The sequence below is a fragment of the Elephantulus edwardii genome, unplaced genomic scaffold, assembly GCF_000299155.1.
Source record: "Elephantulus edwardii isolate Elephantulus edwardi_28Jun2011 unplaced genomic scaffold, EleEdw1.0 scaffold00068, whole genome shotgun sequence".
Classification (NCBI taxonomy): domain Eukaryota; kingdom Metazoa; phylum Chordata; class Mammalia; order Macroscelidea; family Macroscelididae; genus Elephantulus; species Elephantulus edwardii.
In genome coordinates, this window is record NW_006399818.1 from 8,909,382 (window position 1) to 8,933,291 (window position 23,910).

Below are 23,910 nucleotides of genomic sequence, written 5' to 3' on the forward strand. Positions count from 1 at the left end.
TTAATAATAATTTAAAAAACAAAAAAACCCTATTTGTTTTGTCTTCACACTCTGTTTTAACTTCTCTGTAGTCATACAGATTAACTTATGCTGTTTACTGGTCAAGTAAATGCCTCTTTCCTAAACTAGTATTTCTTGTTTGAAAAGGCGGTTTTTTTTAGCCATATGTAGACTGTACCTCAAGTTGTCTATTTAGTAGTAACTGTATGTAAATGTCATCTGATTTTGTATTCCCTTTTGTAACACATATTATGTCCTTTCTGTGTTAGATGAATATTCTGGTATCTGCTAAAATGCAGACATGACACCCATCAGAAGGTCTCTTATCTAAGAAACCAAGAAACCAAATGCATGGACATGCCCTTTTCTTTATCACATTAATACAAATAGAACTTAGATAGTGTAACTTGTATGTAATCTTTCTGTAAATGTGACCTAGGAATTTTGGAGTTAGTGGGATCTGCTGGTGATTCAATTCTCACATTCATCTATCACTCTTTCCCTTTTCTCCACCATGCTGGAATAAACTACCTTTTCCTGATTTTTAGTAACTGGAGTTGTTACTGGTTTCTTTCTCTACAACATTATGTATTGTGAGTTGACTACTAGGACTCATAACAACCCTGTGAACAATGACTCTGAACCTTGCCCTATCTGGAGACAATCTTACTGTCTCTGACACACCTGCCTCCACCGACACAGTCACTGTGCCAATTCATCTTGTCTTCCTCTCCTGTACTGACCCTCCAAGCATGAAGTCTTTCTCAAAGGACTGGCCATACGCCCAGTGTATGAGAAATAGAGCTTCAAATTCCTTGCCTTCAAGGATAAACTTGGTTTCACCTTCTCCAGGACAGTCTTGTTTGTTCTCTTGGCAGTCCATTGTACATTCAATAATCTTCTTTAGCACCACAATGCAAAGGCATCATTTATTCTTCTGTCATCTTTATTCATTGTCCAGCTCTAAGATACACGGCAAGCAATTGTTAAGTCCATGGGCTATGACTAAAGATATACCCTTCACTGATCCTACATCATTAACATGAGAAAAAGAACTTATTTCCTATTCTATTTTCTTGTTCAATATTTTTTTATATCTCAAAAGTGATTGCTTCATGGTAGAAAGTTTGGCAATTTCCTCTGGTGTGATTTACTGTCTCTGGAAACCTGCTAGAGGGTCAGGTTTGAGTTGATTCTCAGTTCTGTAACAACAACCGTGCCTCATTAACATAACAAAGATAGCCTATTCTCAAACAGGATTAGAGCCCCAGAAATAGAGGTTAGGATTAAAAAGCATATTTTTGGGAGAGAGGAGGATGACATAATTAAACTCAGAAAAAAATGATTGTTGTTGTTGCTTAGTACCATCCAGTTAGAACCTACCTATAGCTGACCCTTCAGGAGGTTTTCAGAGGCAGTTAAGCAGATGGGAGGCGATTGCTCATCTATCTCTAATATCAGCTGGTGAATTCAAACCACCTTTGTGTTGGAAGGGCAATATTCCTTGGGATTCCTGTCATCTTTACCTGGTAGTGTCTCTATTATATGTTTTAAAACATCAGTAATAATCTAAGGGTATATTGAGGTTAAAAAATGGCTTAGATGTTCCACCCGCAAATGCTTTCTATAGCAAGGGACATTTTATTTTTATTTCATTTGATTTTGATGAATAGTTACAGTGCTTGGACACAGGTAAAGACATGTTCGTGTGGCTATTAGAAATAGTATTTCTTAGGAACATAGAATTTTCCATCTCAAGAAGTTGGTGGCCAGTAACTATGTTTTTGTAAAAAAATTAAAAATATTTTAGGTAGTAACTATGCTTTTAAGGGTAGCAGAGCAGACTGGATTTCGGAAACTGACAATTGCTACTAAAATTTGTATGAAAATGGAAAAGACCTAGTATCATCAAAACAATTTTGAAAACAAAGAATGTTGGAGTGCATAGATTTCCCAATTTTAACATGAAAAATCTACAATCTAAATGTGCAAAAATGAGTGAATGTAAATCCAAAGTCTCTATTAACTTTCATTAAAATTTCAATTAAAAAAAAGCTACAATCTTCCCCAAAATAGTGTAGCATTAGAATAAGGACAGACGATGATACAGAAGTAGATCCTTCTGTGTAAGGTTAACTGTTTTTAAAAAATTGGTTTTTATTCAATAGTTTATAATAACTTTGTTTTACAACATTAATTATGCTTGATAAATGCCATTTATAACAATGTCTTATCAAATCCTTGCCGAATCCTCCCCTTCCCTTCATCCTACCCATCTATCTGCCCTCTCCTCTTCCTTTCCTTGCTCATCAACCCTCCATGATTGTTTCTATGTGTGAACTTTTCATTCAGATTCTCTTCTTCTTGAGTCAATCTGTTTATACGTATTCTGCCCCAGATTGTTAATTGCAATACACATAATGTCTGGTAGGCCATTTTTTTCAGATTGGTCAACTGATTTTTGACAAAAGTGCCAAGGACATTCACTGTGTTAAATGATAACTTTTTAAACAGATGCTGCCGAGATAATTGAGCATATATTCATGTGCAAAAAGGATGAATTTAGCACATGTCTTCACGAAAACATTATTTACAATGGCAGAAAGAGAGAAGCAATCTAAATACCTCTCTGTATAAAAGTGAGTAAATGAAGTAGGGTGTGTACACAGTGGAATAATATGCAACACTAAAAAATAACAAAGAATTCATGAACTATCACATGACACAGATGAATCTGAAACACATTAGCTTGAGTGAAATATGTCAGTTACAAAAGGACAAACATGATACAAGCCCATTATAAAATAAAAAGTTATGGTTTATATACATGAAGAAACAATATTTCTTGTTACCAGGAGTGGCAGGGGTGGAAAAGAGGAGGGAAAAAAATTCACTAACTTGATACACATATTTTACTTGGATTCACACTCAACACCCCTGGTATAAATGAAACACATATATATATGAATGATTTTATGCAAACAAACAAGAATATTAATGGAAATGAGAATCCCAGGGTGTAAATAAGACCAATGTGGTGGTGGTGGGTGTTGTGTACTCTCGAGATGGAATCAACCCAGAGCTGACCCCCAACAGTTTTCAGAGGCAATCCATTACATGGGGGAATATTGTCCATCTTTCTCCTGTGGAGTGTATGGTGGATTTGAAACACATACCTTTGTGTTGCTAGTGCAATTCTTTACCATTAAGCCACCAGAGTTTCCTATTATAATTACTGTTATAAAACAAAATGTTCTGTACATTTATGCTCACAGTAGTATTATTCACAACAGCAAGAAAAGCAAAACAGCTTAAATGCCCATCAACAAACAAATAGATTGAGAAATTGTAATACATTCACACAATGGAATACTATGCAGCACTAAGGAAAAAACAATGATCTCATAAAATACCATATAACATGAGAGAGTCTAGCAAGCATTATGATGTATGAAATAACTCACAAATATGGCATATAACCACACTTGTGGAATTAGGAGAACTGCACAAGTTATGTATAAATGGTCAAGAGGGGAAGACGGATAAAAAATGGAGAAAGGGAAGAAATCATGAGGATAGGGAAGGTTAATGGGTGGAGGAGGGTGAAGGAATTAGAATGATTCAATAGGGACTTGAAAAGTTGGGGTGGTAATAGGCATAGATAAATAGTAATTAATTATATAAAATATGTATGAATGATTCCATAAAACACAATGTACATGAATAAAACACAATGTATATGAATATTTGTATGCAAATAAATTTTTAAAAACCCAAAGGTATGTGAATAGTTAAATTGAAACCCAATTTTCCTCTATACACTTTCATTCAAATTCCAATAAAAATGATGCATTTAATCTCTTCTATCAAACTATAAAACAATTTAACTCAAAATGAGCCCTAGCTTAAAAAATAAGAACAAAATAATAAAAAATTTAGATGAAAGTGTTTAGGAAAATCTTTGAGACCATTGATTTGGTAAAATTTCTTAGTTATGACATCAAAAGTATGGTTCATAAAAATATTATAAATTGGGTTTTCTCAGGTAAGCTCTGATGGCCTAGTGGCAAGAAGCCACACTGCAATCACAGAGGTGAGCAGTTTGAATCCACCAAATGTTCTGCTGGAGAAGGAGGGACAATCTCCTCCTGTACCAGTCAGATCTGATTTGATGGTACACAAAACACAAAATAATAAAAATGAAAAAAAAAATAAAAAAAAATTGGGCCTAATAAAAATGGAAATGTTTGCATTGCTAAATATACCATTAAAAAGCTCAACATCAATTAAAAATAAAAAGATTCTCATCTCTGGGCCAAGTGGCAGCATCGTGATAGAGACTGAAATTATTAACAACTTCAGCTCGCTTGGCTCCACAGTCAACACTCTTGATATCAGCAGACAGGAAATCAAAAGACGAATTGCATTGGGAAAATCTACTGTCAGGGAACTCTCCAGAGTACTGAAGAGTAATGATGTCAATCTAGAGACTAAGATGTGCCTGATCCAGGCCATGGTTTGCTATGTGCCAGCGAGCTGAACAATGACTAATAGAAGAATTAATGCCTTTGAGTTGTGGTGCTGGTGGAAAGTATTGAACATACCATGGGCTGCAAAGAGCACAAATAGGTTTGTCCTAGAGAGAGTGAAATCAGGTTGCTCCTTGAAGGCAAGGATTTTGAAGCTTGTTTTCACATACTTTGGGCATGTAGCCAGTAGGGACCAATCCTTGAAACAGGACATCATGCTTGGAAGGGTGGAGGGACAGCACAGGAGAAGAAGACCCCAGATGAGATGAACTGACACAGTAACTGGGGTAAAAAGAGTAGGTGTGTCAGAGGTAGTGAGATTGGTTCAGGATAGGACAGGGTTCAGAGCTATTGTACACAGGGTGTTATGAGTTGCAAGCAACTGAACACCACATAACAACAACAAAACAAAATATTGGGAGAAAATATTTGCAAAACATTTGTATGAGAAAAGACTTGTATCCAGAATATATACTCATCTATTTCAACAACAAAACAATTGATTTAAAAATAGATAAAAGACTCGACGGCACATAACAACAACAAAAACAAAAGATTTGAATAGATATTTCATTTGAAAATGCACGCTAATATGTATGCAAAAAAGATGTGTTACACCATTAATCATTGTTGTTGTTGTTGCTATGTGCCATCGAGTTGCCAGCAACTCATAGCGACCCTATGTACAGCAGCTCTGAAGCCTGCCCTGTCCTGAGCCTGTCTCACAGAATCCAACACACCAACCCCTATTTCTCCAGTTACTGTATCAATCCATCCCATCTGGTGTCTTCCTCTCCTGTGCTGTTGCTCCATCATCCCAAGCATGATGGCCTTCTCCAAGGACTGATCCCTCATGGGCCAAGTGTCCAAAGTATGTGAGACAGAGCTTTAAAATCTTAGCCTCTAAGGAGAAAGTTGGTTTCACTATCTCCAAGACAGATTTATTAATTTTCTTGGCTGTCCATGGTATGTTCAAGACTATTCTCCAGCACCACAACTTAAAGGCATAAATTCTTCTGTCATCCATTTAACCTGGTGGCTTAGTGATTAAGAGTTGTGCTGCCAACCCCAAAGGCACATGGTTCAAGTTCACCAGCTGTTCTATGGGAGAAAGAGGAAAACTTGCCTGTCTGATTTACTGTTTCTCAAAGAGTCCAGAACGAAGACTGCGTGGTGGAGTGGACTGGGTGTGAGGTGGGGAGATTGTATACCAATGAAAGAATTTTTCTTTTACTTTTCAAACAGAAGAGCAAACTGGAGGGAGAGGGGTGGGCAGGGAGAAACATGCAACAACAATGAATGGAAACCCAAAGTCTTTGTAAACGTTTATTAAAATTAATTAAAAAAATCCCAACCAAACAAACCTCCTGGAGTGTCAGCTTTGAGTTGATTCTGACTCGATGGTAAACAACAACAACAATAACAACACTATAACCACTACTACTGAGTAGCTTCTGATTCATAGCAACCCTGCAAGCCAGAGTAGAATTGACTCAGAGTTTCCGAGGCTGTCAATCTTTACGGAAGCCTCATCTTTCTCCCATGGAGTGACTGGTGGGTTGAAACCACTGATTATTTGGTTTGCAGCCATAACCACAGTGTAACTGGAACTTTTTCAATTATGCTTTCAAATTAAAAACACATTAGTGTTGAGTCAGAATAAACTCATAGCTGACCCATCAACAGGTTTTCAGAGGCATTAAATTACACAAGGGGAGTTTGATTGCCCGTCTATTTCCCTTCAAAGCAACTTGTGGATTTGAACTGCATGCCTTTGGGCCTCACAATTCTTTACCACTAAGGCAATATTTAATCCAAAAACTTGATGGGGAAAAAATGAAGCAGTTTGCTTCCATAAAGATTACAGACAGGTTTGGAAATGCTCTGGGATAGCTCCATGCTGTCCTATCGGGTGATAGGACATGAGTCAATTATCAACTTGATGTCAAATGCGTTATTTACTACTGAGGATCCAGCTCTGACTTAGTTTAGCTTAACTCAGATCTTTGAGAAGAATTTGCCTGTTGCCTGTTCTTGACAATGATTGGTCCTTTGGCAACGACTCCATGGAAATCAAAGAGCATAAAGCACAAACCATGGTATTTCCAGTTACATCATATGCATCTGGGAATTGGACAATAAATAAGTAAAATCCAAAAAGACTTGTTAGCTTTGAATTGCTGTGTTGGCCAAAGACTGCTGACCACCAAGAGAACAAACAAGTAAGATCTCAGAAGAAGTGCAACTATGGTGCTCCTTTGAGATAATGACACCAAATTTTCATCATACAAACTTTGGACATGCTGTCAGAAGAGGTCAGTTCTTTAAAAATCCATCATGCTTGGAAAAGTAGAGGGTCAGTGAAATACAAGAAGGCTGTCGAGGAGTGTCGAGGATGAGTTGACTCAGTGACTGCAACAATGGACTTAAGCATGACGGAGAGTCTGAGGATGGTGCAGAAATAGAACAAAACGAGAATTAACCAGACCTAAAAAAATTGTTTGGCTACAGCCTTAGTGCCAATGAGGAGCTGAATGGCATCCATAAACTGCAGATATGGAGAGCAGAGCAACCAGAAACAAGCCTGGAGGCCAGACAGAGGGATATGATTGTTTAGGCAACTATCTAACAGCTGCTGAGCCAAACCATGACATTTTAAATTCCTTCTTATGCATCTGAGAGATGGACAATGAGTAAAGGAGATGGAAGAAGAATCTCTGCCTTTGAATTGTGATGTTGCAGAAATTGTTATTAGGTGCCATCTAATCGACTGTAACTCATAGTGAGCCGATGAACAGCAGATCTGAGCTTGGCCCTGTCATGTGCCATTCTCATCATCTCTGATATACTCAAGTCCATTGTTACAAGCCCGGTGTCAATCCATCTTGAGAGGCATCCTTTATTTCACCGGCCCTCCACCTTTCCAAGCGTGATATAGTTTTCCACAGACTAGCCCCTCCTAACAATATGCCCCAAGTGTATGAGACAAAGCTCACCACCCTTGCCTCTTTGGAGCACCCTGGTTGCACTTTCTCCAGGACTTTTGTTTATTCTTCTGGCTGTCCACAGGATATCCAGTACCTCCAACACCACAGCTCAAAGGCATCAATTCTGCTTCTGTCTTCTTTATTCATTGTACAACTTTCAGATGCATAGCAAGTAATGGCTCCTTAGCACCTTGGAGAGGACCTTGACAGCAGATTGTTCCAATCCAACATGCCTTTTGATTTCTTGACTGCTGGTAACAAGGGTGCTGAGAAGAGCACTGAATAGATTATGAACTGCCTGAAGAACAAACAAATTTGTTTTGAAGGAAGTACAACCATAGTGCTACTTAGAAGCAAGGACGGTGAACCATGGTCTCACTTACTTTTGACATATTTTCAAGAGGTTCCAGTTCCTGTTAGAGAGACATCATTCTGAGAAAGATAGAGAGTGGCTGAAGCAAAGAATATCAGAAATATGTGTATTTGCATTTTATAGACTATGTAAAGGCATTCTTCTGTGCGTGTCATATGAAATTATGGATAACATTGTGAAGAATGGGAATTCCAGAACATTCTAGAGCCTGTGCATAGACACCAAGAGGTAAATTTTCAAGCAGAACAAAGAATACTACATAGTTTAAAAGAAAGCAAACTGACTAGGCTGTATCCTTTACCATACTCATTCAATATGGTAATCAAATAACCTAAGACGCTGCTTTGTAAGAAGAATAAGAATGAATGCAGCATCAGGATTGGAGGAATACTCATTGACAACGTGTGGTATGCAAATAATGTAACCTTGCCTATTGAAATTGATGAAGACTTAATTAGCTCTCATGAATTAGTGACAAGATGTGCTACAATTCCGAAGGTGAGTGGTTTGAGACCACCAGCTGCTCTATGGGAGAAGGTTGAACAATCTCCTCCCATTTGATTAACTGTCTCTGAAAACCTGCTGGAGGGTCGGCTATGGGTGAGTTTCAACTCTGTGGCGCATAACAACAACAATTAATAGACAAGAAAGAAAACAAAAACCCTCACAATTGGGCCAATAAATATTATCAAGAAGTACTGATAAAAGATTGAAATCATCAAAGGGCTTTTTTTTAAACAAGAATCCATTACTTTATAAGTAGCAGTCAAGAAACCAAATAATGTATTGCATTGGGCAAATGTATTGCAAAATACCACTTTTAAGTACTAAAAAGCAAAGCTGTCACTTTTGAGAAGTAAGTGTACCTGACTCAAGTCATGGTATGTTTTAATTATTTCAAATGCATATGAAAGTTGGACAGTGACTAAGGACTGCTGAAGAATAATCGATGCCTTGAATTAGGAGTTGGCAAATGTTATTGAGTACCATGGATTGCCAAAAGAAGAAACAGTTTTCTTGGAAGAAATAGAGCCGGAATACGTCTTAGTTTTCTTGTCCCATTCTTTGGGACATGTTATCAGAAGGGGCCAGTCCATGGAGAAGGACTTGATGCTTGGTAGAGAGTCAGTAAAAAAGCAGAAGACCCTCAAGGGGACGGATTGACACAGTGGCTGCCACCCGGGGTCAGGGGTTCAAGCCCAGTGGTGACTTGGGGGGGGCAGGGCTGGACAGTGGTTAGCTCTGCTCTACACGGGGTTTCTCTGAGTCAAAATCTACTTGACGAGTTGAAACTATGAATTGCTATGGCATGAAACTTACCTAATGATTCACTCTGGAGTTACAAACAATCTCACTTTTCTGGCATCAGTGTGTGACAACATACTAGAGTATTGCCAGTCAGGGAAGTTCACCCAACATTCAGAGTTTTTACAGAAGCTCTCTCATGTAGGCGTGACTGATTGCCCACATGGCTGTTCTCAGTCTCCAGCCTCTTTGAAATTTGGCTGGTGCTCCATGGCCCAAAGTTTCTACCCAGTCATGTTATTGATCTTCCAGAAGTGGCTAGTCCTCACCCTAAGGCCATCCAACGAGATCATCTCATACCCCAGACCATAGTGATAAGTACCCAAGCAAATAAGACATGTCTATCAAGACCATTAGGTCTGCTAGGAGAACAAACAGGTTCTTCCTGGAATGGGTGAAACCAGGCTGCTCCTTGGAGGCAAGGATTTTGAAGCTTCATCTGACCTGCTTTGGACCAGTCCTTGGAGAGGGACATCATGCTTGGAAGGGCGGAGGGACAGCATAGCAGAGGAAGACCTTGGATTAGATGGATTGGCTCAGTGACTGCAGTAATAAGAGTAGATGTGTGTTTGTTGTTGTATTATGTGTCATCGAGTTGCTTGCATCTTACAGTGACCCAATGTTCAACAGCTCCGAATCATGCTCTGTCTTGAGGTAACCTCATAGTCTCTGACACATCTACCCTCAGTATTATGTCCTTTTCCAAAAAACACCCTCTTCTAGCAACATACTCAAAGTGTGTGAGATGAAGCTTCACCATCGTTGCCTGTAAGGAACACTGGCTGCTCCAGTGAAAGAGAGAAAAATCCTGCTGCGTTGATCAAGAGGAAATAAACGTCCTCCTGGGTGAGGCACAGGTTTTGCATTTACCGTAATCAAGTGCCAGGGTTCTGCCTGGAGACGTACCCCACCAGCATCTTGGCTGAAAAACCGTCTCATGACTCCCAAAAGGGCATAAACAGCATAAAGTGATGTTTGAGAGCTGGTCTGCAGAGCCAACACTTGGGAAAGTAAAGGACGTGTAAATGTTTCATCAGTTTCACTGAGAGCGCCTGCTCTGGCTGAGAGCCCATTAATAAGTCCAAGTGACTCAGGGGCAGGTATTGTGCCTGTTACTATAGCATCACCTTGGAAAGGATCCCGCCACAGCCTGAGCTCCAGAAGGCCAGGAGGGGCCGTGTGGTCAGAGCAGCAGGAGGAGCTGGAGACTGGCCACAGATGCTGGTCTCAGGACACTTCGTGGGCTGGAACCCACTGTAGCTCCTCCAGCTGCAGCCCCTGGGTGGGAGAGGGGCTGTGCTGAGTCTGAGAGCTGCTGCCTGAGACAGCGGCCACAAGCTGCGGCTGAGCCTGGGCTGTAGTGAGGGGCTGAGTTTCCTTCCAGACACCCCTTGGCTGTTTTTGTGAGGAGGCGGGTGTCTCATCTTGCAAGATCTGGACTGGATCTCACCCCCCTTTTTGATCTTCTATCCTTACGTCTATGAGAACTGACATCAAGGTGTTCAGCAGAGCAGGCAGAGCGGTCCCACTGCCGGGGATGAGAAAGGATGACAGTTGCTGAGACTGATGCTTAATAGCTCAAAGGTACCCCTTTGATTTAAAAAAAAAAAAATGCCTTTTAAAGCATTTGATACCTTCAAAGAAAAATTTGTAAAACCTGGGAAGGAAGGAGTGAAGAACGTCGTGGGAGATTCGCTGGGGATTTTGCAAAGGTAAAGTTTGAATGCTAACTTGCAGTTTATTTCTGAGTTTAGCTTCGTGTTGTCAATGAAGTATCGTGTTTTTAGAACGACATCAGTGGACAGGGAGTGGGTTGAGCCTCTTCCAGCTCCAACTGTCTGTGCCTCGAGGAAGAGCAGGTGCATCTAAAGTGTAGGGTTGAATTAGGAAACAAGGAATTCACTACAGGAGGAGGATTAACATTCACTGTGGATTGGGAGATTGCACATATTGTACAACACTGAGTTAGAACGCATGGAGGAAGGTAGTGTTTCACATATATTAAATAACAATGACAAGTAGATAGATTGCTTTGAACTGAAATACTGAAAACTAAATGTGAGAATGTTAGCTTGTTATATGAAACTACAGAAATTGTTTCCTAATTGTGTGATTTTCAAAGAGAAGGTTAACCACAAAATAGCTTGAAGAAGGTAACTAGGGGGGAAAAAAATCAGTATTCTATAAAGCAGAAAAACTTCAGCTGGGTATGGAGGAAAGATGTTAAATACTATCAGTGAACTGAGTGTAAACTGAAGAATGGCACTTACACACACACATTTGCCATACAAATGAATTGGTGTGACATTGTATATTGTGATTTTTAAAAAACACAGTGAAAGCCTGCTTAGACTTTAGAGATGAATTAATAAGTGGTTTTGATATAGAAGGTAAAACAACATCTCTCTCTGATATGAGTAAGTGTGAAAAATGTGCTTGCTAGTTTTTTATGCATTTAAATTAATATTTCTAATCCTAGCGAGTAAAAGAGCCACCTGACAACTTCGACTTTTTATCTATGCTGTCACTTAAAATGAAAAAAAAAAACCCCAAAAACAAAAACAAAACAAGCTTTGCAGTTAAAAGACAATGTAAAAAAAAAAAGACAATGTCGAGGCAGACAGATCCATTCTGCTTCTTATTTATAACATACATGTTTCTGTCAGTGTTCAATTTTCTGTTGCATCACTTTCAATGAGTGTTCAAAATGAAGAGAATTGGGAGGGGCGTCTTAGTTGCTCAGTAATTAAAACCGAAACTATTTCCATCAGACCCCCAGTGAATTAGCATGTCCAGTTGAAAACCTAGCCCAGTAGGTGACAGACTAAACCGCGCCCACACTAGAGATGATTGGAATAAAGCTTTATTTCAAGTGCCTTCCTTCAGCTTCTGCCGAGCAGTCCCCAGGAAACATCCTATTATGGGGCAGTGCATCTGATTAAAAATGCAACAAGAAAGCACAATAGCTTAATTGACTTATTCAAGGGAAGACAAAGACATCTGACAAAGTCGGGGAGAAAACCATGAATTTGGATCATAGTTATCCTTTTTTTTAAAAAGTATATATATCTTCTTGAATAAATTTGACGACAGCTATATTTAGGGAGCTCTGATAGTGCAGTGGTTAAAGGGGTTCAGCTGCTGATTGCAAGGTAGCCAGTTTGAACCCAGAGTTGCTGCTCTGGTCAAAGATATGGCAGCCGGCTTCTGTAAAGATACACAGCCTTAGAGTACCTACAGGGCAGTTCTCCTCCGTCCTATAGGATCAAAGGGAGTTGAAATAGTTTTCACCACAGAGAAATTGGTTTTGGCTTATAAATATCTTCTTGTTGTTGTTATGCGCCTGTGACTCATAGTGACCCTACAACAGCCCTAAACCCTGCTTCTATTCTGTGCCAATCTTATTGTCTCTGACACACTTACCCCCATTACCCCAGTCACTGAATCAATCCATCTCATTAAGGGTCTTCCTCTCCTTTGCTGTCCCTCCACCCTCCCAAGCATGACGTCCTTCTCCAAGGACTGATTCCTCCTTGCAACATGCCCAAAGTATGTCAGATAAAGCTTCAGAATCCTTACTTCCAAGAAGCAGTCTGGTTTAACCCTCTCCAGACAGTAAAAACCCCACCAAACTCTTGAAAATTTCCTTTTCAAAATAAAACTTTGCTTTTGAAGTTAAATTTATTTTTTGATAGAACAGATACCCTAAAAACTTATTTTACTATGCTTGAATTCATATGCTTGAAGATACTTCTGTCCATCAAAGGATTTGCTTGGTAATTTCCAAATTAAAATTTGAACTGGATCTTTAGAACACTCTTCTCAGAATTATATCATAGAATAGTGGAGAAACAGTTGATGGAGACAATGCTTGAGGTGTAGAATGTACTAAACAGACACTTAACGGGAGCTCTGGTGGCCTAATGGGTAAGGACTTGAGCTATGAACCAAAAGGCGCAAGGTTCAAATCCATCAGCTGTTACATGGGAGAAAGATGTTCAATCTCCCCCTGCTGATAAACCGCCTCTGAAAATCCTCTGGAGGGTCCACTCTGAGTGAGTTCTGACTCAATAGTTCTGACTCAATAGTACAAAACAACAAGAACTACTACTACTAGAATTTAAGAGTAATGAGAGCCTTAGTAATGTAATAGTTAAGGATTTGGCTGTTAACTGAGAGGTTGGCAGGTCAAACCTACCCAATGGCTTTGAAGAGACAAAAAAAGACTGCAAAGCATAAAGTATATAGCCTTAAAACCCCGATGGGCCAGTTTGACTCTGTCTTATTGGGTTGCTATGAGTTGCAAGCAATCTGTTAAAGCAAAAACAAATAAATGCTGGAGCTGTTGTTATTTCTCTCACAAACACAGGTGACTTTAGGTAAAACAAGACCTCATTTGAATTCTTTTAGAGGAATGAAAAGAAAGGCATGGCCTGCAATTCACATTGATCCTTGGCTTTCATCTTTGAACTGGGCGCTCTGTAATGGGCTCTTCCAGCTGCCTTCACTTGGTGTTAATAATAGAAGAATGAATTATTAACCTCAAGACTATGAAGGAGATAATGACACATCTTATCAGGCAAGGACTGAATACGTTTATTGCATGTGAAGTGACTTTCCAGAAACCCGAGTAAGACTTTTGGAAGCCATTCCCCCATCTTGTTAATTACCACAAAAAATCATTGACAGGAAAAAAAAAAAATCAAGAAGAACAGATTTCTGTTTGGAAGGGATAGAGCATTTGGAAGTTACAGAGTCCTCTCCTTTCTCCCTTAATAGGCTTTGTAAATCATGGCTGTCTAACCACATTTGAAACTGAGATCATCATAGAAATGGAATTCTCCAGATGCTTTTGACCATCAGGTGTTCCTGGTTGGGAGTGGCAAATCAGCCGGAAGGCTTTTAAGAGCTCTCGCAGGAGCTGATTAGACACAGGCATTGTTGGCCTTTCTGGAGAACAGTGTGGTGGTACTTTTTAGGTGCCTTCACGTTGCCTTTGACTCAGTGATTCTGTGAACAGTAGATTGATTCTTTCCCTATCCTGCTCTGTCATCATGATCTCTCAAATGCTCACGCCCACTGTTAAAGTCACTGTGTCAGTTAATCAGATTTTTTGTTGTTATGTGCTGTGAGTTGGAACTGACTAGCTGGCTGTCCAGTGGGGTTTCAAAGGGTGTAAAATGCATGGGAGGAGATTGTACATCTTTCTCCCTTAGGGCAGCTGATAGATTCAAACTTCTTGCCTTCGGGCTAGCAGCACAACTTCTTTCCACTAAGCCACTGGAGCTCTCTATCAGCTATTGTTGTTTTTGTTACATTTCATATTGTTATGTGTTGTTGTAATGCACCATATTGACTACAACTCATAGTGACCCTTTGAACAGTAGCTCCAGATCTTGCCCTGTTCTGAGCCAACCTCAACATCTCAGACACACCTAACTCTATTGCCACAGTCACTATGTCAATCCGTCTCATCAAGGGTCATCTTCTCCTGCACTGACTCTCTTTACCTGTCCAAGCATGATGCCCTTCTCCAAGGACTGGTCCTTCCTGACAACATGCCCAAAGTATGTGAGACCAAGTTTCAAAATCCTTGCCTCCAAGGAGCAACTTGGTTTTACCCTCTTCAGGACAGACCTATTTGTTCTCTTGACAGTCCATGATATGTTCAATAATCTTCTCCAGCACCACAGCACAAAGGCACCAATTCCTCTCTGTCATTCTTATTCACTGTCCAGCTCTCAGGTGCATAGTGAACAACTGAGAAGATGTACTTTAGTCTATAGACTGTCATCTTGCTTTTTAGCACTCTGACAAGGTCCTTGACAGTGGATTTTCCCAATGCAACTAATATTTTAGTTTCCTGACTGCTGACCCCAAGGGTGTTGATTGTGGATCCAGGCAAGACAAAATAGTTAACAACCTCAATCTTTTCTCTACCATGAAGCTGCTTATTGGTCCAATGGTAAGGCTCTTTGTTTTGTTGTTTTTGGTTTTTTTTTATGTTGAGAGATACAAGTGGTATAGAAGACTGCAGTCCTTGACCTTCTGCAGTAAATGTTTTAAGTCATCCTCAGTTTTGGCAAGCAAGATTGTGTCATCTGCATGATGCAGATTGTTAATGAGTCTTCAATCCTGCTACCATACTCGTATAAAGTCTAGCCTCCTGCATTATCTGTTCAGAATATAGATTACGAAGGTATGGAGAAAGGATACATCCCTGATACACTCTTCTTGATTTTGAACCATTTAGTGTTCCCTTGCTCTATTTGTACAATAGCTTCCTGATCTATTAGATAACAATAGGTAAACACACACACACACACACACACACACACCCACCCCAGGAACAATTAATCAGGTAAAGGCACAGTATTATTTTGTTGGGTTCGTTTGTTATTGGTTTGGTTTTTTTTTTAGTTTTTTGACTATTTTTTGGGGGAAATTGAAAAAATTTATGTAGGTTTGCTTACAAAGCATATATATATATTGTATTTCACACTATTCTTCATCCACACTGTGTTTCATACACTGTGAACAACAGATTTGAACCCTGTCTGATCCTGCACCAACGTTACCATCTCGGACATACTTGAGCCCATTGTTATAGTCACTGCATTATTTCATCTTGTTGAATGTCTTCCTGTCTTACACCAATCATCCACCTTTCCTGGTATGATGCTTTCCCTCCCCAGAAATACCATCTTATAGTATCATGCCCAAGTGTTTGAGACAAAGCTTCACCATCTCTGCCTCTAAAGAGTACTCTGGCTGCATTTTCTCTAAGACCTATCTGTTTGCTCTTTTGACAAGTCCGTGGAATATTTGATACTCTTCGTCAACATCACAACACAAAGGCATCAATTTTTCTTCTGTCATTCTTTTTTTCTTTCTGTCATTCTTATTAATTGTCTAGCTTTCAGTCATAAAGGTGCAGTCCAGTAATGGAGCAGATGGTTAAGGAAGTGTTCAGTTTGTAAATAATTGTCCAGAAACCGACATGTCAATATGCTCACTTTAAATGCTAATGTATGCATGTCCTTTATTTGCATATGTGTAATAAAATAATAATGTCACTTCAGTATGTTCCGATCACTGTAACCTCATTCATTTCCCACAACAACCCTATAAGGTGGTTGTTATTATAGTCACCACACTACTTATGAGGGAATTGAGGCACAGAGAGGTTAATTAACTTGCCCAATGTCACACCATTTCTAAGTGGCAAAGCTGGATTTCATATCAGATGTTCTGTGTCTTTCCTTTTCCTACTCACTGTCTTGAAATGGAACCATTTATTTAGGTTGAGGGTGTTATTTAGGCTACAAGATAGTCACAGTCTTTTAACTCTATTGTAAGTATGGGACTTTTTCCTAAGTGTAGAAGTGAAGGCTTCCCCTAGGCTGATGCAGAGGTGAGCCTGGTCTCCTTACAAGCAGTTACATCTTCCTCTTAAACAGATGGAACCTGCAGGTGTGTGGTCCCTCCCAACTCTACAAAGGCAGGTGGCTTAGAATGGGTCACTGAGATCAGGCAAGCCTGGGTTCTAATTGTTGCTCCATTATTCACTTCCTGTCTGCCTGACCTTGGCAACTTGGCTCCTGTTCTTGCAGCCAGAGTGCTCCTATTAAAATAGAGTCAGATCACGTCTCTTCCTTGCTCAGAATTTCCCAGCCTCACTCAGAGCTGATGCCAACATCCTTGCAATGGCTGTCAAGGCCCTCCATGATCTATAGGACCTGGAGAAGGCTCTCTGATGTCATTTCTGGCACTCTTTCCCAGCCTCACTCCCCTTCCTATTACTAGAACTCTTCGGACCCATTCTTATTTCCGTTTTTGCACCATCTATTCCTTTTGCCTGAAAGCCTTTTTCACAATTAACCTAACAGTTCTTTCTCGTGTTGTTGTTACGTGCTGTTGAATCACTTGTGAATCATAGTGACCCCCTGTACAACAGCTCTGAATTCTATTCTATCCTGAGTCAAATTAATCATCTCTGACACACCTACCTCCATTACTCCAGCTAGTGAGTCAATCTATCTCATCCAGGGTCTTCCTCTCCTGTGCTGTCCCTCCATCCCTTCCAAGCATAATGTCCTCCCCAAGCACTGGTCCCTCCCGGGCACATTCCCAGAGTATGTGAGACAGAGCTTCAAAATCATTTCCTCCAAGGAGTAGCCTCATTTCACCCTCTTCAGGACAGATCTGTTTGTTCTCTTAGCAGTTCATGGTATGTTCAATACTCTTCTCCACACCACAACTCAAAGACATTGATTCTTCTTGTGTTATCCTTAGTTATTATCCAGCTCTCTGTGAAGACTATGACCAGGATCAAGTGTACATTAGTCTCTAGACTGACATCATTGCTCTTCAGTGTTCTTGAATACTCTTCAGTACTATGTAACAGCAGATTTTCCCAATTTTATTATTATTATTATTATTATTATTATTTAATTTCCTGGCTGCTGGTAGGAGGAGCATTGATCATGGAGCCAAGCAAGCTGAAAGTGTTAACAATCTGAATCTCTTCTTTGTATATCATGACTCTGCCAATTGGCCCAGTGGTGAAAATCTTTGTTTTCTTAATGTTGAGCTTCAATCTATATTTAAAGTTGCAGTCCTTGACCTTCTGCAGCAAATACTTCAGGTCCTCCTCAGTTTCAGAAAGCAAAGTTTTGTTATCTACACAATGCAATTTATTTATGAGTCTTCTTGCAATCCTGATGCCACATTTCTCCTCATAAATTCCAGCCTCCCAGATGATCTGTTCTGCCTATAAATTGAAAAGATAAGAAGTCAACACATAAAAAGAAATCAAGATGTTAAGCTGAACTGCAGATTTCAAAGGGAAGCATGGGAAGACAAAACAAAAGCATAATGAAATGTACAAAAAGCTGGAGTTGGAAAGTCAAAAGGGACAAATTCTCTCAGTATTTTTTAAGCTGAAGAAACTGAAGAGCAAATTCAGGCCTCAAGTTCAGATACTTGAGGATGCTATTGGCAAGAATATTAGGAAGCATCAAAAGAAGATGGAAGGAGTACACGGAGTCACTATACAAAATAGAATTGACTAACACAGAAGAATATTATGAAACAACACATGATCAAGAGCCAATGGTGATGAAGGAGGAAGTAAGTTCAAGCTGCTCTGAAGGAATTTGAAAACAAATAAGGCCCCAGAAATTGACGGTATATCAATTAAAATACTTCAACAAACAGATGCTGCCCTGGATTTGCTCACCAGCTTGTGCCAAGAAATCTGGAGGACAACTACCTGGCCAACAGACTAGTAGAAATCCTTATTTATTTCCATTCCAAAAAAAGGTGATCCAACAGAGTGTAGAAATTATTGAACAATATCATTAATGTCACATGCAAATAAGATCCTGCTGAAAATTATCCAAAAATGACTGGAATGGAACATCAACAGAGAACTTCCAGATGGGCAGGCTGGGTTTAGAAGAGGCCATGACACTAGGGATATTACAGCCAATGTTAGATGGATGTTAGTTGAAAGTTGAGAGTACCAGAGGAATATCTATCAGTGTTTCATTGACTATGAAAAGGTATTTGATTGTGTGGATCATAACAAATTGTGACTACCCTTGAGAAGAATGGGAGTCCCAGAACACTTAATTGTGCTCATGTGAAACCTATATTTAGACCAGGAGGCCGTCATCAGAACAGAGCAAGGAAACACTGCACGGTTCAAAATCAGGAAAGGTGTACACGAGGGATGCATCCTATCTCCTTCATTCCCTTACTTTCCTCAATTATCTTCTCACAATCTTCATAAACCTCTTTTCCATGGAGGAATTCCTGACCATCCTATTTAAAGATGGCCTCATCCCTCCTCTTCCTTCTACTTTACTTGCCTGTCTGTCTTTACTGGTTTCTTCATTGCTATATTTCACTCATAAGTCTGTCCTCGAGAAGACTCCTTAAGATCTAGATCTTAGGAGCTGTGGTGTAGCTTGTAGGATGCTGCACCACTAACCAAAAGATCATACATCTCTGGCAGTCTGAATCTATCTGGAAAAAGATGAGCATGCCAACCAAGCCAGATGTATGCACACCCATGTTTATTGTGGCTTTGTTCACAATAGCAAAGAGCTGGAAACAACCCAAGTGTCTATTAACAAACGAAGGGATAGAGAAGTTGTGGTAGATTCACACAATGGAATACTATGCTTCATTGTAAAACAAGGAACTCATGAAATATTAAGCAAAATGAATGACAATGGAGGACAGTATGCTGAGTGAAATATCTCAGTCACAGAAGGACAAATACTGCATAGGGCCACTGTTGTGACTGCCATGACTGACATCAGGGTTGAGAGAAGACAGAAAAGGAGGAGAGGAATTATGTATATTGCATTGAAACAGATGAGAGAGAACTGTTTAAAAGGGATATATAAATGGGTATTCTTGTCATTACAGAAGTCCAGAGTGAAGACTGCTTAGTGGAATAGACGTAGGGGGTGGGATTGTGTAATAATGAAAGAGTTTTTCTTTCTTTTCAAGGAGAAGAGTGAATTGGGGGAGGCGGGGGTGGGTAGGGAGAAAAGTGCAACAATGAATGACTGGAAACCCTAAGTCTCTGTAAACTTTCATGAAAATTAATTAAAAAGCAAAACAAAACAAATTAAAAAAATATGAGTGCACTGCTCACATTAACATTTACAGCTTCAGAAACCCAATGGAGAGCTGCGATGAGACAGAATCCACATTACAGCTGTATGTGAGCGAATGAGATTGAAGTTGCCAAAGATTTCTCTTCACTTGGGTCCACAATCAGTTGTCCATAGAAGCAGCAGTCACAAGAGCAAATGATACATGGCACTTGGGAAATCTGCTGTAAAGGATCATTTTCTTTATTTGTAGGGCTATGAGGTGCCCCTGACCCAAGCCATAATATTTTTCAATGGCCTTAAATGAATTTGAAAATTGAACAATGATGTGTAAGGAAGAGTGAAGAACAATCAATGGCTTTGAATTGTGGTGTTGCTTAAAAATACGAAATATGTTGGTGGACTATCAAAAGACAAAACACATTTATCTTGGGAGAAGTACAGCCAGAATACTATTAGGAGCTGGGATGGCTAGACTTCATGCCATGTACATCAAGCATGTTATCAGGAGGGGCCAGGGACTAAAGGAAAACATCCTGCTTGGAAAAGCAGAGGGTCAGCAAAAGAGGAAGACCCTTCGTGAGATAGATGGACATAGTGACCACAACAACGGGCTTGCTATGAGTTGGGGCACCCACTTGGCAGCACATGCGCAATATAGTGGTGGTGGGAGGGCAGGCATACTCTTCCTGAAAAAAAGAAAAGGAAAAAAATGTGAGTGAAGGACTAAAGCAGGACAGGAAAGAAAAAAGAGCCCAGGAAGGATGAGTTCACAGCGAACCTACAAATGCCAGATCCAGTCATTGTGGTACTGAGTTGTCTCTTTCAGACACGAGGGCAGCTTTTTACATCTCTACATTAGCCAGCCGTTGATTATGGTATACCCTAGTGCGGGACTGGGGACATGGAACTAATGGAGGCCCCTTCTTCTGAGATGGAAGCAGCTGAAAGGCATTAGCAGTGAACACTTGCAGAAGCTCTGAGAGTGTTGGGATCAGATAAAATGTATCTGGGTGCGCAACTCAGTGTCTGTTATACCCTACCCGTAACTCCACTAAGATCTACTTGCTTGTCGTAGTAATATCACTTAGAATAACGTACAGCTTCTCCAGGAATTCTTCGGTATTCTTTGCCAATTCTGTCGTAATTCCTGAATAATTTTCAAGAAAAGCATTAGTAGGATAGATTTCAACTACCATTGCTGTACTCATCCTCTGTTCTCTTCACTTTCAGCTGACACTTCTGGTACTTTGTCTTGTGGGCTGACCCAGATCTTCTTTCCCCAACATTCTGGGCATCTGGTTATCATATCCTTATCAGTTAAAACTAGACAAGGCAATGAGTATTAAGGGATAAATCTATGGATCTCTTGAGCACCAAGTGCATTTTGTATTCACACTGTGAAGGGCGAGCCCCAAGTTCCCAAGTCCTCCAGTGGAAATTATTCTTCCTCAATGATGACTTCTTGTTTTCTCTTCTGGTCTTGGCATGAGTAGCCCAAAGTGCTTGGACATCAGCCATTGTCCTATATTGACTTATTTTATAGTAAAATATTTAATGCTATTATTATATGCTGTAGAGTTGACTATAACTCATAGCAATCATATGAGCAACATTTATTAATCTAGTCTTATCTTGGCCTCAAAATTGCCAACATGCTTGAGCTCATTGTTACATTCACTGTGTCAATCTATCTTATTGAGGGTCTTCTCTTTCTCTCTGATTCCCAGCATGCTGTCTTTTTCGAAGGACCGGCCCCTCCTGACAGTATGCCCCAAATACATGAGATGGAACGTCACCTTTCTTACCTCTCGGTTACACTTCCTCCAAGACAGACATATTTGTTCTTTTGGAAGTTCATGGGATATTCAGCATTTGTGCATAATTTGTAGGTATTCATTTTTTTTTGGTCCTCCTTATTCATTGTCCAACTTTCAGATGCATAGGAAAGAATTCAAAATACTACTTTTTAATTACACTGACATCACCACAGATATTTAATAGGTTTCCCATTATTTTCCCTAATGTAAGTATCCTTCTTTGGTGATGAGGACTGCCAGATATGCACAGCTTTCACTTCAAGAGATGGGGTATTCCCCAAGTACGTCACCCAAAAATGTGGTGAGCAGAGTTTCTGTGCCCACCTCTTGTTTCTCAGACCTGTGTATTCTACCTGTCAGAGACATGGCACCAGGCTTATAGAATATATTGTATCGCGACACCTAATATCTCTCCTCACAGAAATTAATCTCCAAGCTAATGCCTCAGCTATATCTTTAAAAGACTGTCTCAGATTTGGCAGGCTCCCAGCTGTGAGTGTTGTGGGATGTGACAGAGCCAGTCCCATTCCCTTGTGATCACTGATGTATCTCCTTTGCCATGAACTCGGTGACTTGGTCTAAGGCAGTGCTATGTGGGACACCATACAGTCAAATCAGACTATATTGTGAGAGAGAACAAGACCACAAATATATATACACATGTATTTATATATTCAATTATTTCATGGGAATGTAAACATCTTCTGATCCTTCTTTTTAAAGCATATAGAAATAACACTGCAGATCATAAACAAGAAAGTGTGTACCTGAATAACGTTTGAGGTAATCTATTGTTGATGATCATTATCCATTAATTCTTTTGGTAGGGAAACATATTGCTAAATTAAATAGTTATAATAGGAACTCTTAGTATGTGGAAAGCTGTCAACCATGGGTGACCCTGCTGGTGTCTGGTGTTTGGAATGCTAGTGGTATAGCTTCCATCATCACATCAATGCAAGTCACCACAGTACAGCAAACAGACAGACAAGTGCTGTACTCAGAAGACCAAACTATAAACAAACAAACATGCACACACAGAGATTATAAAATAAGCAACAATGTGAGAGTCACTCTACCCCAATGTAGGAAATTTATAGATTCTTGATATTAATGAATTGAGAAGAATGAGAATCCCAGAACACATACTTGTGCTCATGTAAAATCTACATGTAGACCAAGAACAGAACAAGGGAACACTTGTTGTTGAGTATCACAGAGTCGGAACAGACCTATAGCTGACCCTCCAGCAGGTTTTTAGAGGCAGTTAATCACCCAAAAGGAGACCATCAATCAACACTACAGGGTTTAAAATTAGGTAAGGGGTGTATCAGACTTGTGTTCTTTCTTTATACCTATTCAATTTCTAGGTTGAGCAAATAATTCAAGAAGATGGACTGTATGAAGAATAATGTGTTAGGATAGGAGGGAGACTCATCAACAACCTGTTTTATGCAGAGAACACTCTTTGCTTGTAGAAAGTTAAGAGGACTTGAAACATTTGTTGTAGAAGATCAAAGACTATAACCTTTAATATGGATTACAACTTAAAAGCAAAAAAACAAAAATCTTCACCACTCAACCAGTAGACAACATCTTGACAGATGGAGAAAAATTGAAATTGTAAAGGATTTTATTTTACTTGATCCACGCTCATTACCCATGGTATCAGCAGTGAAGAAAACAAAAGATACAAAAGATATAGGCATTGGGGAAACCTGTTGTCAAGGATCTGTCCCAAATGCTAAAGGGTAAAAATGTCAGTTTAAAGACTAAAATGTGCCTGATTAATGCCCTGGTATTTCCTATTGCTTCCTATGTATATGAAAGTTGGACTGTGAATAAGGATGAAAGAAGGAGAATTGATGCTTCTGAATTGTAATTTTTGAAGAAAAGTGCTGAATGAATATCCAATGGGCTGCAAAAGAACAAAGACATCTGTCTTAGAGGAAATGCAAGCAGGATACTCCTTAGAGACAAGGATGGTGAAACTTAATTTCACATACTTTTGACCGGTTGTCAGGAAGGGCTAGTCTTTGCAAAAATACATTATATTGAGCAAGGAGGATGATCAGATGGAGAAAGTGACTGTAGCAATGGTTTCAAGCACATCAGAGACGATGGACATGGCACAACGTAGGGCAAAGGTCAGATCTAATGCTCACATGGTGGCTATGAGTTGTAGCTGACGCGATGGAGGCTACCACCACCACCACCTCCACCACCATCACCACCACCTCCACCACCATCACCACCACCACCTCC

At 39.8% G+C, this 23,910-nt stretch overlaps 1 protein-coding gene across 1 annotated transcript in view; it reads left to right on the forward strand.

Annotated features, from left to right (window-relative positions):
• The first annotated feature begins 10,770 nt into the window (after window positions 1-10,770).
• SLC17A8 (solute carrier family 17 (vesicular glutamate transporter), member 8) overlaps window positions 10,771-23,910 on the forward strand; it is a 76,896-nt gene continuing 63,756 nt past the window's right edge. The window contains exon 1 of the mRNA XM_006888519.1: window positions 10,771-10,906. Within this exon, the coding sequence (XP_006888581.1) occupies window positions 10,806-10,906 (101 nt within the window). The 5' untranslated portion in view covers window positions 10,771-10,805. The remainder of the gene's footprint in view (window positions 10,907-23,910) is intronic.